The sequence below is a fragment of the Asterias amurensis genome, chromosome 11 (assembly GCF_032118995.1).
Source record: "Asterias amurensis chromosome 11, ASM3211899v1".
Taxonomy (NCBI): Eukaryota; Metazoa; Echinodermata; class Asteroidea; order Forcipulatida; family Asteriidae; genus Asterias; species Asterias amurensis.
In genome coordinates this window covers 15,670,185-15,688,102 of record NC_092658.1, presented here as the reverse complement: position 1 = coordinate 15,688,102, position 17,918 = coordinate 15,670,185, and the positions used below count along the sequence as shown (strand labels likewise).

The window sequence follows — 17,918 nt, the reverse complement described above, 5'->3', positions numbered from 1 at the left end:
ATGTTATTTCTGCAATCAATTTCATACTTACAGGTGTCCTTGACGAAGACATTTTAAGCTTCCTCAGCTCGCTAGATTCAGGAATTCTCAGTCACCAAAAGCGCGGGGATGGTCGCCATCTTGTTGACTTCTTGATGTCGTCATTCTAGGCGCGCACGTAGTCTCGATCCTAGAAAATGGCAAAACGGGGTTTGGCAAATGAGAAGAAATTCACACAAAAGCTTTCCAACAAAACACAAAACTTAGCACTTGGTTTGTCTGCTTGGATGAAAGAAAACAACTTTTTCCCCTTAACAAAAATCGGTGGTGTTCACAATTTGAAAAAACTTTGATATGACAGAGGGCGCACTTCATAAATCGTGCGTCACTCAAATCACTCAAATTCCTGAGTAAAATAGTTGATTTGGTTGTAAATTGTTTTGAAATAAATCTTAATTATCTTTCAAAATTTATCAATGATCACTTTGTTATGATAATCAATAAAATAAAGATTACTCATTAATATCATTGGGTTTCTTCAATAGACAGCTGTGATTGGTCAATATACAAAGTTACATTATGACGTCTCTCGTCTCGCGACTTCTCTTCATAACTTTTGAATTGTAATTTGTATCCCTAAATGTACGTCATTTCTCTATAGCAATGATAATGTTAGTAAAAATAATGTGCATAGCATTATATAAACTCCACCGAAAACCATGAACCATGGCGCTCACATAACTAAAAACAAAGTCCCCGTTAGAAAAACACAGTCATTATGAGAAATGAAAAAGTTAAGCTTAATATTGAAGTTTATTTAAATTTTAAACTTATTTCTTAACAGTTTTTTTTTTACGCAAAGCTAACTGTTTAGATACAAATTTAACGATATAATAAACCCTTTTACTTAAAGGAACACGTTGCCTTGGATCGGTCGAGTTGGTCTTTGAAAAGCGTATGTAAGCGTTTGTTATAGAATGCTTTTGATTATAAATATATTTTAAAAGTAGAGTATAAAGTATTATTCGAAATTGCGTGTTTTTGTTGTTGTTTTTTTACCTCGTCGACAAACACGATCAGCCATATTTAATGAGAGACAAATTTCTGACTCCCATAAATGGCCGACCGTGTTAGTTCGTAAAATAAAAGGAAAACTTTTCGAGGCAAATCTTTGTGGATAATTGTATTCTACTTTTTAAACATCTTTCTAACCATAATGCATTTTATAACAAACGGTTACAAACGCTTTTCAAAGACCAACTCGACCGATTCAAGGCAACGTCTTCCTTTAATGTTAAACTTTTATCTAAACTGTCGTTTTATTGGTAATTGTCAAAGACCAGTGTTCTCACTTGGTGTATCCTCAACATATGCGTAAAATAACAAACCTGTGCAAATTTGAGCTCAGTTGGTCATCGGAGTTGGGAGAACATGATGAAAGTGAAAACACCCTTGTTGGACGAATTTATGTGCTTTCAGATAAGAATAAAAGACTTCTAGCTACAAGTATTTTATTGTTTTAGATGAGAAATCACCTCTATTTCAAAATATATGCTACTTCAGAGGGAGCCGTTTCTCACAATGTTTTATACTATCATGAGCTCTCAAATGCTTGTTACCAAGTCAGTTTTTAGGTTAATATTTGTTTTGAGTAAATACCAAACGTGTACCGTGTTGGGTTTACTATAATCAGCAGAGTGTGTTCAAATCCTGGTTGTGACACTTTTATCCTCGAGCAAGACACACTAACCAAAAACTTCTGTCCATTCTCAGTGCCTGCAAGGGCAGAGATGGTTCTTGTGATTGATTAGTTCAATGCTTTATACTCCCCAGGGAGCTGAGATGGTTTAAGGAATTGATTAAGGCCCAGTGACCAGGTGTACTTAATGCGCTTCAAGATGCCCTTAATGTGTATGAAGCGCTATACAAAAAATTATTATTATTATTATTAATAAAGAAATATATCTAAAGGAGCCATTGTAAGAAATCTTTTATGAGTTTATAATTTAATGGGAAGGTACACGTTTGGTAATTGTCAAAGGCCAGTCTTCTCAATTGGTGTATCCTAACATAAGCATATAATTTTGAAAATTTGGGCGCAATTGTTCATCGAAGTTGCGAGAAAATTATGAGAGAAAAAAACACCCTTGCTGGACGAATTTGTGTGCTTTCATACAGGAATAAAAGACTTCTAGCCAGAAGTCTTTTATTATTTTAGTGAGAAATTACCTCTTTCTTTAAATCTATGCAACTTCAGGAAGCAGTTTCTCAGTATGTTTTAACAGCTCCCCAATGCTCGTTACTAAGTCAATATTAAGTTAATATTGTTTTTTGAGTAATTACCAAACGTGTACATTCCCTTTAAATAGAACAATAAAACCATATGTAGAGACTGTACAAAACGTGAGATAAAAAAGGTTGTTTTAGGTGTCAAAGGTCAAAGTTCAGGGGAGTCAAAGGTCATGTCAAAGGTCAAATGATACCTGTGAGAAACATACTAAGTATGTTTACAGTGAACAGGTATATAAACATGTAAGGGTAATCTTCATTACAGTGTACATTCCACAGCACAGTAGTTTTGGGTTTCATATCATCAACACATTAATATATATATTTATTTCACACTGTCAAGAGAAATTTAACATTTTAAACTTAAATTTACATTGTATTCTTACGAGAAAACCTTCCTGATACTGAAAAAGATAACACCAAGACCTCTAAAAAGCCCCTGGTAGCATGTTGGTTTGATGACATAGTCTAACACAGGTTGTAATCTCCCACCCCAAGACAGACACTTTAGAACAATTTAAAGAGTTACTGATTGTAGTGTGCAACACAAAAAGTAAAGGTTCAAGTCAATAAAAACCATGTTAATGAGTATTCGTAAATCAATCCACTCTGCTTGGTTGAGAGGGCATCACGTAGGGGTATTTAAACGGATGGTATAACACCAGTAAAAAGTCTGTTTAAACATGGGCGTGACACGCGAGCTTGCACCTGTGCTATTAAGACAGTTCATTCATTCCTATTGGTCGAGAGCATCAGCTGGAACAACTGGGCCACATCACGGGATACGCGTGATGTGCACACCGATCTCCATTCTCCTTATAAGGAGTTTTCACCAGAGGGCCTTACCATTTCATAGCTGGAGAGGTGTTGTATTGAAAAAAAAACTGTTGTATACTTCTATACATTATAAACTGTTGCATATTTGTATAACACATACTTCCCATAAAACAGTAAACTAATTGGTAACATTCTTTCTAAACCCAATACCTAGCCCCCCCCCCCTCCCCCGAGTCGAGTCCCAGTTGTGATACTTGTGTCTTTAACCAAGTAGTGACCTTCATCAGTGCACAACACACGGGTCCAACCGCTTTACGTCCCATATGAAGGACACAGCAATGGTTAAGGTCTTGCTTAAAGGAACATATTGCCTTGGATTGTTCGAGTTGGTCTTTGAAAAGTGTTTGTAACCATATGTTATCAAATGCATACGGTTGGAAAGATGTTTTAAAAGTAATAAACATTGACCCACACATATATGCCTCAAAATTACGTGCTCCCATAAACGGCCGACCGTGTCAGTTCCAAAATCAAAAGTAAAACCATTGCTTCGTCCTTCATATTGGACGCAAAGCAGTCGGACCCGTGTGTTGTGTACTGATGCAGGTCACTACTTGTTCCAGCTTCAAAACCCATTTGAAAAGTTATGTTTTTGTGTTTACTATGTAACTCATTGCAATCATTGCAGTGTCTTTTAGACAGAAATGGAGTATTATAAATTGACACCACTGTTATTATTTAACAGAACCTAGTGCATTTTATCGTAAAGAGAAGTGGTTTTGCACCTGTGTTCCTGGTTTGATTGGCAGCATATTGCGCCACAACACTTGTAAACCCTTACATGGTGCTATGAAATTGAAAAGATCTCATCATTCAAACTTAGTCCCACGCCTTGCAGAGAAAAAATGCATTTCAAAAGCGCCTTGAGCGTCACTGAGTGGGAGATAATAATAAATAATAATAATAATAAGACTTGTAATGTGCACATATCCACCCTGCTGGGTGTTCAAGGCGCAGTAAAACCAAAAACAAAACACAACACAAAACACAACACAAAGAAAAAACAGACACAACAAAATTAGTCATTGAAAACCTGTGACATAAGATAAGTTTTGAGAAGAGACTTGAATGTTGCAGTACACAGACAAGATCGAAGATTAAGTGGTAGAGAGTTCCAGATGCGTGGCGCGGCTGAAGAAAAAGACCTGTCACCCCATGAGTGTCGAGACTTGGGTTCAATGAGGAGAAGCATAGAACTTGATCGAAGATTCCTTGATGGAGTGTAAACTTGAAGCAGTTCAGAAATATAGTGGGGAGCCTTGCCATTTAGAGCTTTGTGGACAATGCGCATCAGCTTGAAGATGATTCGTTGAGAGATAGGGAGCCAGTGTAGTTGTTTCAGAATGGGGGTGATAGAACAGGATTTTCTAGACAGTGTCACAATGCGGGCAGCAGTATTTTGGAGCCGTTGAAGTCGGGAAATCTGGTTGTTAGGAAGACTGTAAAGAAGAGCATTGCCGTTGTCAAGACGAGAAGTAACAAATGCGTGAATGACCTTTTCAGTGGCACTTTTGTCCAAGTACTTGCGAATCTTACCTATATTCCTGATGTGATATGATAATAAACGAACAATGTTGTTGATGTGTGGCTGAAGTGTCATCGATGAATCAAAAATAACCCCTAAGTTCCGAGATTTCAGCGAGGGAGCTATCCGAGCATCACCGATGGAGATGTATGGCACTGAAACCTTAGTTAACTGTTGACGTGACCCAAATAGAAGGAACTCTGTCTTATCATCATTTAACTTCAGGAAGTTTTGTTGTGTCCAACGTCGAATCTCTTGGATGCATTTCTCAAGTCTTGCAATAGATATGCCTGCTATAAAAAAAACACTATTATTAATGTTAATATTATCATTATTATTACTAATATTACATTGGTTGTATTTTTCTTGATATTGTAGCAGTAAATCGTCTTCATGTTTCACATCCACTTCATTGTTCCTGAAGTTGATCATCTTGTACTGGAGTTTAATCTTACTGCAGATGAATTCTAGAAGATCAAGTGCTACATCATTGTCCAAAGGAAGGCTTGTCCGAAATGAAGAGGACTAAAAATAAACTGTTCATCCTCAGGTAGATCGATCCTTTGTTTTTACTAATGTCCATTTCAAACAGGGTTTTTTTTGTTCCAATTAACTTCTGAGTTCAGTGAGTCACATTATTCAACGATATTAAGATCTAAAATGTTGGCGAACGTTCACTACTGTCCCATCCTCACGCATATCTTGTAAATGGACTGCTCTCACTCCACTGACCTGAACATTCAAAACTCCACTGATGACTCAACTGCTTCCGTTTATCTGGTGTACATGTACTTGGTTTGATGACTGTTGTACAAGGTTTCTTATATTAGATCATACTCCTGAAGTTAACTTGTGAGGAACTGGTCCTTCTTGAGAGTATTCATGAAGTAAAACAGCATGGAAGCTTGGCTCGACCCAACCTTGCTCATCAGATGACTTTACTTGTAATCAGTGAACATCTATTATGTGAAACAAACAAAATAAAGAAAAAAAGGACAATTTCAACTCAAGTATTTTATTGCAAGCTAGAGACCACATGACAGTTTGACCAATCTATTTTGAACTTATTAATCTTTTTGAAAGTTGGATGAATAATGTGAGACTTTTTAATCAGACTTTGCTTGGCACAAACAGGTTTATGCCTCCGAATACCTGAGCAAAAGGTTAATACACTGCAAATAGAAATTTGCAATCGGTAATTGTTTTTTTATCTTTGAAGAGTCACACCGCTTCAACAGTCAGGTTTTTAGCAGTTATTTTGTTCATCTAAGTGGTGAGTAGATAGATGCAAGTTCAAAGATATCACTCTCCTGACATACTTCAGAGGAGCCATTTCTCACAATTTTTTATTCTATCAACCTCTCCCCATTAGTTGTTACCAAATAAGGTTTTATGCTCAAAATTATTTTGAGTAATAACCAATACTCATAAATACCTCAGACAGTTTCGCTACTCGTATTGGTTGAGAGCGCGTCACGTGGGTGTGTATAAACCTTTGTTTATGACCAGTACAAAGTGTTGAAACATGGGCGTGACACCCGAGCTTGCCCCTGTTCTTATCAGACAGTTTCTTCATTCCTATTGGTCGAGAGCAACGGCTGAAACAGTTGTGCCACATCACGCGATACGCGCGACGCGCACAGTATTCCCTTATAAGGAGTTGTTTACCCGAGGGCAGCGGAGGGCTTAACCATTTCATAGCTGGAGGGGTGTTGTGTTGAAAGAAATCACTGAACAATTATAATTTTTGCATTTATTTTACTTTTTAGACGAAAAAGTTTTGATGTTTTTGACCGAAAAGGTATTTATGAACGGGGATGAATCGGTTTTCAACAAGTGGTTTAAACCCGCCGAGGCCTGGCTCTTGATAATTTACCTCGACTTCGTCTCGGTAAAATTATCAAGAACCAGGCCTCGTTGGGATTAAACCACTAGTTGAAAACCTCTTCACCACACACTGATTCCCTTAGTGTCCACTGCCTTTCAAGATCTTACCTTGAAGTTGCATACTGTAGCTTGGTAGCTATAAAGTCCTTGATGTCATTGCCTCCAGCCAAGCCACATCCTTATCGATGCCAACGCCATGTTGGCAGTCACTATGCTGTGTTGTACCTCATCTTCAGTTCTGAAAAACAATTTAAATTTCAGTTTATGAGACATGATAACCTAACACCTATACTGCTTTAAAGGCGCTGGACACAAATGGTTATTACTCAAAATAATTGGTAGCATAAAAACTGAGAGCAATTGAGAGCTTTTGATAGCACTTTGTGAGGAATGGCTCTCGTTGAAGTAACATAGTTATTTAGTTATTTCTCACTAAACTTTTTGAATCGAATTGGAGACTTCAGCTGAGGTCTCAAATTCAAGCATCTGACAGCACACAACTTATGCGACAAGGGTGTTTTTTTCTCAGATTATTCTCTCGCAACTTCAACGACCACTTGAGTTCACATTTTCACAGTTTTTTTTTTCATGCACAGGTTGGGATACACCAATTGAGAAGACTGGCCTTTGACAATTACTCAAGGTATCCAGTGGCTATAAATACTTCTACAAAACAAGTTCGAAACGGGACAAGATACATTTTGCCACTATTTATCAAAACGATAATTGTTTGAAATGACACATTAACAGGATTGAAATTTACCTAAAGCAGCAACCACCAAAACATCCCTGGATTTGATCCCAGGCTCCCTTCACTCAGTCAGTGCCACATATTAGTGAACCTAGAAAAACCACAAAGGTAAAATTTGTCACCGTTATGAAACATCCATTTTTTTTTAAATGTACAATTTGAAAAAGTACATTGATAGTGTAGAAACATATTGAGGCAATCAAGCTCATTTGAGGGACAACAGGTCGTTTAAAGCAATTTTCAAAGACCAGACTACTCAACTTGGTGTATCTACATGTATAAACTGTATGCATAAAATAACAAATCTGTGAAAATTTAAACTCAGTTGGCTGTCAAAGTTGCGAGAGCATAATGGAAGAAAAAACACCCCCATTGCACAAGTTTTGTGCTCACAATTGCCTTGAATTCACGACCTCAATTAAACGGTTTTAGTGAAAGTTACCTCTTTCCTTAAAAACTACGCTACTTCAGAGGGAGCAGTTTCTCACTCTGTTTGATACTATCAACAGCTCTCACTTGCTATTTACAATGAATTTTATGCTAACATTTATTTTGGGTAATTACCGTTAATAAATACCTTGGACGGTTTCAAGTCTCTGATTGGTCAAAACCCGGTCACGTGTGGGAGTGTTAACGGTGGTATAAAGACCGGCTTTGGAAAATAGCGAGTAAGTGGCCACTAAATCAGCATACATTGTGTATACCTTGCGCGTTGCACTGTATCGCACGCTTATTTATATCCCTGTTAGTTTCAATGCAACTTCGCGCAAAATGTATCAATTTTAAGTGCGCGCTTGTAACATGTGCGTGCGTATGAACTAACGCCGAGCTCATGCGCGCGTTTTAATGCACAAGGAACAACTATTGCCAATCATTTGCCTCCTTTGACCTCAGTGAAGGCGCTGAACAGATCATTATTTAAAAGAGTCACTGGTCTCAAAGATCAGTTATGGCCCCTGAACATGTCTGGAAGTACCGCCGAGAGAAAAGTCACAAAATTTGGAAAATTTTAGCCGTTTAATTCGCTAAAAAAAGTATTTATTAATGGGAATAACAGTAGTCGTACCCGGCTGGCACTGTTAACAGCGCCAGCCACCAACCCGGTCATTACCACGCAGTGAAGACCGGGTACTCGCACTGTTATTCCCTAAATAGTGTCCAGTGCCTTTAAGTTTACAATGATGATTAAGAAAAGCAAAAAGGCTAATCTCATCTCACAATTAATAAAAGATGAATTTATTTTGTAGTAAATGAACTACAGATGTAGTAGTGCTACAAAGAACATCACAATTGACGTAGGTCTACACCATGTGTGTAACTAAACTGACAACTTTATGTCAAGTTTTCAAATTTTACTTTAAAGGCAGTGGTCACTGTTGGTAATTTCTCAAAATAAATATTAGCATAAAACCTTACTTGGTGACGAGAAATGGGGAGAGGTTGGTGGTATAAAACATTGTGAGAAACGACTGCCTCTGAAGTGACACAGTTTTCGAGAAAGAAGTAATTTACTTCGTGTGACAAGGGTGTTTTTTGCTGATTTGAAACCTTTTTGATCATTACCAAAGTGCATTTTACTATTGGGATGCTCTCTTATTGGAATATTAAAGAATCGGTTTTGCTAACAAAGCAGTAACTGGCAGTGTTAGCACTTTATGTAATCCACCATATACATAAACTGACAAACCTGTGAAGAAATATTTCAAGGGATGTTTTCTACTATCATCATCATTAGACCATGTAAGTTTTATGTTAACCTGTGATCTTCAAGATTTTGTCTTCTTACCAATTCTGTAATGTCCTTAAATGTAAAATAGTGGAAAAACCACTCATTCTTGCAAACCCCCCCCCCCTTTTTTTAAAGAGTGAAAGACTGGTACTTTCAACTCGATTTAGAGTGAAGTTCGTTCTAATTTCACCCCAAACGAGTGACACAGATTGACTTTCACTCTCAAAAGAGCGAAAATGGCACCTCTGGAACATGAGAGTGAAGCTTTCACTCTTTAAATATGAGAGTGCATTTTGCATTACTCTAGTTTTCTAACTTGTTTTTACTGACAGTGTGACGCACTTCTTATATTTTATGGCAAAACAGTTGGGATGACTTACCAAGTAATTGTTAGATGGGATTTTACTCCTGTTGCATCCATACAGGGACTGGAAGCAAACCTCAAAAGATCTACATAAACTGGATGAAACTGTCAAGCGCGGTCAGGGTAAAGGGGCACATGAAAGAAAAGAAAACACAAATATTAAGCCTTTTATTTTGGAAACCGTCCAATTTGCAAAAGTAAAACATGAATAGAAAAGATGGGAAACAAGAATTTTAACTGCCATTTGATATTTTGAGGAAAAAAAAGCTATCAGTACAGGAGGTGGATTTCACAAAGAATGGTATTTCTTACGTCCTAATCTTGAGATAACTCTTTGTGAAATCCATTGCTGACCTGTCGTAGAGAACAGGTGCAGAAGAAAGTTTTTAAAAAAATCAATGAGTAGTTCCTAGAAAAGGTTTCTGTTCTTATAAAAATGTTTTGAATGTGCCATGGGGAATAATAACTTGAACACACGCTTGTTTTTCTAGTTTACAAGACCTCACAAGGTGAGAGCTACACGAACATGAATAGCATTATTACTAATATTAATATTAGTACACTGCTAAAAATTGTATTTTTCTAGGGAGTGACACAAGAAAAGTTTTCTCAGAATACATTGTAAGCTGTTTTTCATATTTCAAGAATACAATTTTTAGCAGTGTATAAACACACGGCGTTGGTACTGTCTGGCTAGAGCAGCTCTTTTATTCTAATTGAGACAATGCAGAATTCTGCTGACAACATTGATGTTTTGTTGTGGGCAGCTTGCTACTCCATGATGAAGATTGAGGAGGGAAGAAGTGAATGACACTCTGGAGAAGATTCGAGGGCTCTTAAAGAGTCTGAAGCTTCAAGAAGGGGAACAAGGCAAAGCTGTACAACAAGCACGTACATGTATGGCCCTTTTACAAAAAATAGACATGCCGACATCCAGACTTTCCTGAAGAAATACAACAGTGCTCTAAAGAAACAAGTGAATGAGCTACACAATGTACTGCGAATATGAGCCACCTATAAGTGGAGATGATTTTTATTTGTGGTGATACGCAGGACACAAGTACTGCAGGAGACAAGAACATAACCAATCCTCACACAGCAAGACCTTTTCAGAGGCGACAGTTTCTAAAGATTTATTTCAGACTACACACACTTTTCACTTACTCTCGCTTGTATGTTGAAAGTACTCTTGTGGTCATGACTGTGTTGATGTGTAAGATTTCTTTTTATGAGAAGGTTAAATAAGTAACAACTGTCTGTGCTCTTTTATATTCAGATAGATGGCATTCCTGATGAGCTGACCATTCTGACAAAACCTGAAGCTCGTCTGCTTGCACAGAGGTACACCCTTCATGAAAATACTTGCGCAACCAAAAGGAAGACACGCTCATATAAGGGGAGTCGTTGTAAATGTTCAAACAAATGCAGAGCAAGTACGCAGATCACTACTCCAAACACTAAATTCTGCCGGCATCATTCCAATCAAATTGAAACGTGGACAGTTATGTAATTGTACGTTCAGTAAGATAATGTACGACCACATGTTATTCTGCAGGCACTTGACTGGCTGAGGCAAAATAATCCTCACTACAATGACTTATGCAAGAATAGTTCATGGGTTCAAGATTGTGTGGAGGAGGATGGTGAAGCTTGGCAATGTTTGACTTGAGGGGAGCAAACAGTGATGCAATACCACGAGCTACATGTAAAAGAAGGGCCAACTGTCTCACCCACAGTAACACACATTGATCCATCAACTCAACAAACTACACAGCCATCAGGTAACAATACTTCATCAGATTTACAAGAATCTGGTAAAAATAAGAATATGTCAGGTAGAGAAGATCTCTCAGATGAAGAAGACCAGCAACGTGGACCTGTGTATGATACAAGTGTACAACCACTAGACCCAGCTCTTGATGCTGATACGATCCTGAACATGCCACATGGTGAAGGAGAGAGACCAATTGCAATCATGCTGGAATCTGATTCTGATGAAGAGCTTGGCCTTTCCATGCTAGTTTCTGTTTCACTATGCTCGAAGAACACCACAGAAGTATTTCAGTGCAAGAATATTGAATAACTTTTTGTTGCTCAGTTCAGTATAGAGCAACTATACTAATGGACAATGTAAACATAGCTTTGAGAAAAACAAGCATTCAGATATCACCTGATGAAAATGTCACAGCAAAGCTTTTAAAAGACCCAGACAAGCTTAATAAAATAATCTTAAATGACCATGCAGATTGATTCCTCAACACTTTTTGAGGCACACCTCCATATTGGCACAAGGTGATGCACAAACTGTTGGCAGCTGTGAGACAAGTTGGGATATTTACATGGTTTTTAGCCCTGTCTGAAGCAGGTTTATTATGGCCAGATACTGTACCATTCAAGCCAAAAGCCCAGCAACAAGGACAGAATCTCACTAAGGAGGACGTACACTGTACATGTATTGTACCAGCTCTCAGTTAGGTGGAGTATGTGTAGGTGTTTATTTCTGTGCTCCAACCCAGTAACTGCAGCACCTCACTTCGATCATCGTCTCAAGTGTTTGTTTTTCAATTTCATTGTGAGCACATCCTGTCCTCTCAGCAAAGTATTACATTATTTTAATAAAAATATTCAAATACAGGATTGAATTTCAACAGCTTGGATCCCCACATGCTCACTGTGTTTTGTGGACTGAAAATTTGCCAAGGCTAATCGAACATGATGACGCTGCCATTGTGAAAACACAACCAGACATCAATGAAGACCCAGTGCTCATTCAACTTGTGAATAGAGTCACTCACTCACTCACTCACTCACTCTGTCGACCAAAATGTTGCGTTGCAGCATGTTTGAGTCGGGCTTGATGTATGACACGCTGCACAACTCTATCCCGCATACAGCTGATTAGCTCATCCTTGTTGTTTACTTCTTGGGCATGGTCAGATTAGTCTTCCGCGGCCACGCCTGCCGTGAGTGGGCTCCCACAGAATGACTTTATACTTAACAGAGGGCAGCAGCATAATCACACCAAGACATGCAAGTAGGGAAATGTAAAATCCTGTAGATTATCCCTGCCCATCATCTCGTACCTGTGTAATTGCCAGACCTCCACAAATTAAAGAAAACTTATTGAAGCATACATCTGATACAATGTCTTAAGTCCATAGTCTTCTGAAAGATGAAGCATGACATGTACATATATATGTAAATAGTAGTTTGACAAACCTCTTGTGTGTAGCCGGAAACATCCTGGAAGAGTACCAAGAATGTTTATCACTGACGATGAAACTAGGAGAAACGTTGGTGCTGAGAAGAACTTCACAGGAAAGGAGCACCAACTATTTCAATCTGTCATTCTTTGAGCTTGGCAGGCAAATATGGATCTACAATTCTTTCCACACACATGTTTGTATTGGTGGCATAATATATTAAACATGAACATGGTAAGGGATTACTCCTCAGGGCAGTCAGTAAGAAGGTGATGAGGCAGCAAAGGTGGCATGGTTGGCTTGTGCGTAAAACACTCGCCTCTCACCAAGGTGACCCCGGTTCGATTCATGGCCAAGGCCATATGTGAGTTGAGTTGTGCATTGGTTCTCTGCTGTGCCAAGAGGGTTTTCCAGACCATCTGGTTTTCCTCCCTCAGGAAAAAAAATCAAACACTTTCGATGTTGGCTGTGCTCCGTGGTCATAATGGGTTGATGTGGCCGGCAGCAAAAGCACCCTTGTGTATGCCTGCTTCTCGAACACATTGTAGCCGTTTCCTTCGCAATTCAGCTCTAGCTGCGAGTAAGTATGATCAGCGCCTCCCCCCCCCCCCCCCCCAAACTCTAAACAATTATTCAAGGAAAGATGAAGAGATGTGCCACAGCTTTTGTGAATGCTGGGGAGATAACTGCCAAGAAGGCGGTATACAGATTACCAAGTATGCCACTGCTCTCCAGTAACTTTCAGACTGCATGTTCAAGTAGATCTTCCTGAGAAACGGATCCCTTTTAGAACCTCGCAGCATATTAGACACACTGGAAGATGAAGAGGAAGATGTGTTCCAGACTTGGTCTAATTGACAGATATACTGCAAGACTAGATGTCAAGGAGAACATCACTCTTGCAAAGTTTGCTACCTGGTTTACTTATACATTTATCAGTCAAGTGATGAAAGTGTGCAGTCACCTGAGCTAGACAGTACTTCTCCACACTATCTAATAAAGATACATGTGCGTGACAGGCAGAAGCTCCTTCCCAAATGTGACAACAATACTCCATTCAGAAGTTTATTATCTTAAACAGGTAGAGAGTAGCATCAGGAGGTAAGAACTACCGAGCCGGATATATAGACAACCAACTTGCACGGAAGCACTCTTTGCAATGCCTGAGATATACCACTCCCAAATGGCATTGGTGGAGAAGTCAAGTCCAAGAAGGCGAAACTGCTACCTCAGGCAAAGTCAATGGACCCATATCAATAGAAGGAAACGTATCATGATGAGTACAGGATCACAATGAGAACTATAAGGCCAGCTATGCAACAATCATATCTACTCAACAGGAGCCAATATCATGGAGCTACTTCAGCCAAAAATTTGTTTAAGCACGAAAATAGCTTGCTTATTTTACTCATTTTACTGGCCAAAATTCCATGCCATGCATTGCTTGTGACTGGTTTTTAGCTGTTATTAGCATAAAAATTGAGTGAAGTCTTGGCTGATAATCTGATTTTACTCAACAAGGACTGTTTTGCTTTTGAGCAGAATTTTGTGCTTAAGCAGCTCCATAAAAATAGGCCCAGCAATTACAACTGTAATGGAGAAGCATACTGACCTGATTGAGGATGCTTTACATTAGTAGATCACATAGAGAGATGGCACACCTGTTCATTCACGGGATGTCATTGCACCTCAGATGCAACAAGAACTCCTCAAACAGCAAGCTGACTGAATAGCCACTGATGAAAGGTGAAAAGTCTGCATCTCCATCATTTCCACTGCCCTCTGAAAAAAAAGATAAAGGCAAACGAAAAAGAGTACACATTTAAGCCCCAGTCATTTCTCATGGCCAACTTTGTTGGTCATGGCACAGTGAAAGTCAGACAAAACATAAATATACGCAAGACATTTACAACGGGAGAAAAGCAAAATATGAGCAACAAAAATAACTTAATTTCTAAGAATAATAACAACAATGAACCGTCGTCAGTGAGGTTGGTCAGTAGACCCCCAAGATGGTTGGTGGCGAGCATGTAGCTACAGAGGAAGGCAATTTTACTAAGTTCCTTTTTGAGAGAGGTAGGGCTGTTGTTTTAGTGTGAAAAAATATCTAAAATCCAAGTAGTGGTTTCAGGAGTGAATGAGCTATCCCAACAGTTTTTCCAGCTAGTGGGGAAGTCATTTATGAATGTGAATCAAAGTGTGTTGAATCGGTTTCAACTAGTGGTTTAAACCCACCAAGGCCTGCTTCTTGATAATTTACCTCGACTTCGTCTCGGTAAAATTATCAAGAACCAGGCCTCGTTGGGTTTAAACCATTAGTTGAAAACCTCTTCACCACACACTGATTCCCTTATTTATTAACCATGTATTCATTAATACCTCAGACAGTTTCGCTATTCCTATTGGTGGAGCGCGCGTCACGTGGGGGTGTTTTTACCTTTGGTAATGACCAGTGTTTATAACCGGTTGTGAGCGGATACTCCACGCTAGACTTGGTGCAAGACGTTTCTTGTTACGGGTGATGCGGGCGCTGTCGGTATTAAGTTGGCCGCGCTGTGTGTGAAAGGAAAACGAGAAGTCAGAATGTTTTGCACCAAGACTATACGCGATGCGCACGAACGGAGCCGGAAACTGTCGAAAACATGGCTTGCGGGTACATGCCTATGCAGATGACACACAGCTCTATTTACCATTTGATTTAAACAAACCCAATAGTGAGGAATCGGCTCGCCAGTTTGCCGAAGCCTGCATATCTGAGATTAAGACGTGGATGACAATTAACAAACTAAAACTAAATGATGACAAAAACTGAATTTCTCATTATAACTCCAAAACATCAACGCCATAGAATCATAAATCATAACATCCATGTTGACAGTGCCTCTATTCACGCCTCACCTTGTGCGCGTAATTTGGGATTTATTTTTGATGACACACTGTCTATGGATAAACATGTCAGCAGAATCTGTCAATCAACATACTATTACTTAAAAACTGTTAATACCATTCGAAAGACCTTATCACATAAAACTGCTGCAACTATCATTCATTCTTTGGTCACTTCTCACCTTGACAATGGTAATTCCCTATTATACGGAGTTACCGAACACCAGCTCCACAAACTACAACTTTTACAAAATGCTGCCGCTCGTGTTTTAACAAAATCTAAAAAACATGATCATATTACACCTATATTGCAGGAACTTCACTGGCTACCCATTCGACAACGAATTCAATTCAAAATTCTACTTATTGCATTTAAATCTCAGTTCGGCTTGACTCCGTCTTATATTTCAAATCTCCTTGTACCTTATGCCCCCTCTCGCACTCTTCGTTCTTCTGCTAAGTCCCTTTTAACTATTCCTAGGACTTCCTCATCATATGGCGATCGTGCCTTTTCCACTTGTGCTCCCAAACTTTGGAACGCTCTACCTAACAACATCAGGCGCTGTAGTTCACTTCCATTGTTTAAAAACATGCTTAAGACTCATTTATTTAAATCCTCTTACACTTAGCTAAGCTCATTACATGTCTTGACAGTAGATTATTCATTGTATAATTTTGTACTATGTTCTATGTTTCTTTTTTAAAGGCAGTGGACACTATTGGTAATTGTCAAAGACTAGCCTTAACAGTTGGTGTATCTCAACATATCCATAAAATAACAAACCTGTGAAAATTTGAGCTCAATCGGTCATCGAACTTCCGAGATAATAATGAAAGAAAAAACACCCTTGTCACACAAAGTTGTGTGCGTTTAGATGGTTGATTTCGAGACCTCAAGTTGTAAACCTTAGGTCTCGAAATCAAATTCTTGGAAAATTACTTCTTTCTCGAAAACTACAGCACTTCAGAGGGAGCCGTTTCTCACAATGTTTTATACCATCAACCTCTCCCCATTACTCGTCACCAAGAAAGGTTTCATGCTAATAAATATTTTGAGTAATGACCAATAGTGTCCACTGCCTTTAAAAGCTATAACACGAAGATGGCATGCTAACCAACTCCCAACATAGGGGGTGAATTACTCTTGAGATCCTCCAGAAACCTTGTTTTTTAACCCCATTGTAAAAATGGTCAAACAAAAAAAACGTCAAAGCGGTAACTAAAAAATGAGAGGTTTATCTCAGTGGTGCATTTGTGTTTGTCAAAACACTATTCTTGTTTCTTACCAATTCTGTAACGCTCCCTTAAGCTTTAAAGTAAGACACAATGTGTTATACATTTTTTTACTTTTTCCAAATTTTCTGCTCATGTGTGGGTGAATTTATAAAACAAATCTATGTACTAAATTTAGGGGCGCTTTAGTCTATTACATCACCCACATCCAAAAAGTTGGCAGTGCTGTTGCACTTGAAGCAACCGCAGCTCCTCCGCTCTAGCAGACTTTACACGGCAAAGCAACCACAACCATCCTGATACTTGTCAAAAGGACCAAAAACATCCTGCCTGTATCTCCTGAAAGCGCCCACAACCAACCTGCATGGTACTTGTCAAAGCAACCACAACCGTCCTTACTGATACTCGTCACAGGGCCCACAACCAGTCAGCTTGTTACTCGTCAAAGCACCCACAACCATCCTGCATGTTACTCGTCAAAGCACCCACAACCATCCTGCATGTTACTCGTCAAATCACCCACAACCGCCTGCATGGTACTCATCAAAGCACCCACAACCATCCTGCATGTTACTCGTCGATGCACCAACAATCATCTTGCATGTTACTCGTCAAAGCACCCACAACCATCCTGCATGTTACTCGTCAAAGCACCCACAACCATCCTGCATGTTACTCGTCAAAGCGCCCACAACCGCCTGCATGGTACACGTCAAAGCACCCACAACCATCCTGCATGTTACTCGTCAAAGCGCGCACAACCATCCTGCATGTTACTCGTCAATGCGCCAACAACCATCCTGCATGTTACTCGTCAAAGTACCCACAACCATCCTGCATGTTACTCGTCAATGCGCCAACAACCATCCTGCATATTACTCGTCAAAGCGCGCACAACCATCCTGCATGTTACTCGTCAAAGCGCGCACAACCATCCTGCATGTTACTCATCAAAGCGCCCACAACCATCCTGCATGTTACTCGTCAAAGCACCCACAACCATCCTGCATGTTACTCGTCAAAGCGCGCACAACCATCCTGCATGTTACTCGTCAATGCGCCAACAACCATCCTGCATGTTACTCGTCAAAGTACCCACAACCATCCTGCATGTTACTCGTCAATGCGCCAACAACCATCCTGCATATTACTCGTCAAAGCGCGCACAACCATCCTGCATGTTACTCGTCAAAGCGCGCACAACCATCCTGCATGTTACTCATCAAAGCGCCCAC

General features: G+C 39.3%; 1 protein-coding gene across 1 annotated transcript in view; it reads right to left on the bottom strand.

Annotated features, from left to right (window-relative positions):
• Positions 1-2,557: 2,557 nt before the first annotated feature.
• LOC139944069 (uncharacterized) overlaps positions 2,558-17,918 on the bottom strand; it is a 30,925-nt gene continuing 15,564 nt past the window's right edge. The window contains exons 3-7 of the mRNA XM_071941024.1: positions 14,177-14,346; positions 9,378-9,466; positions 7,281-7,359; positions 6,626-6,755; positions 2,558-5,589 (exon numbers count right to left, since the gene is read on the bottom strand). Of these exons, the coding sequence (XP_071797125.1) occupies positions 4,124-5,062 (939 nt within the window). The 5' untranslated portion in view covers positions 5,063-5,589; positions 6,626-6,755; positions 7,281-7,359; positions 9,378-9,466; positions 14,177-14,346 and the 3' untranslated portion in view covers positions 2,558-4,123. The remainder of the gene's footprint in view (positions 5,590-6,625; positions 6,756-7,280; positions 7,360-9,377; positions 9,467-14,176; positions 14,347-17,918) is intronic.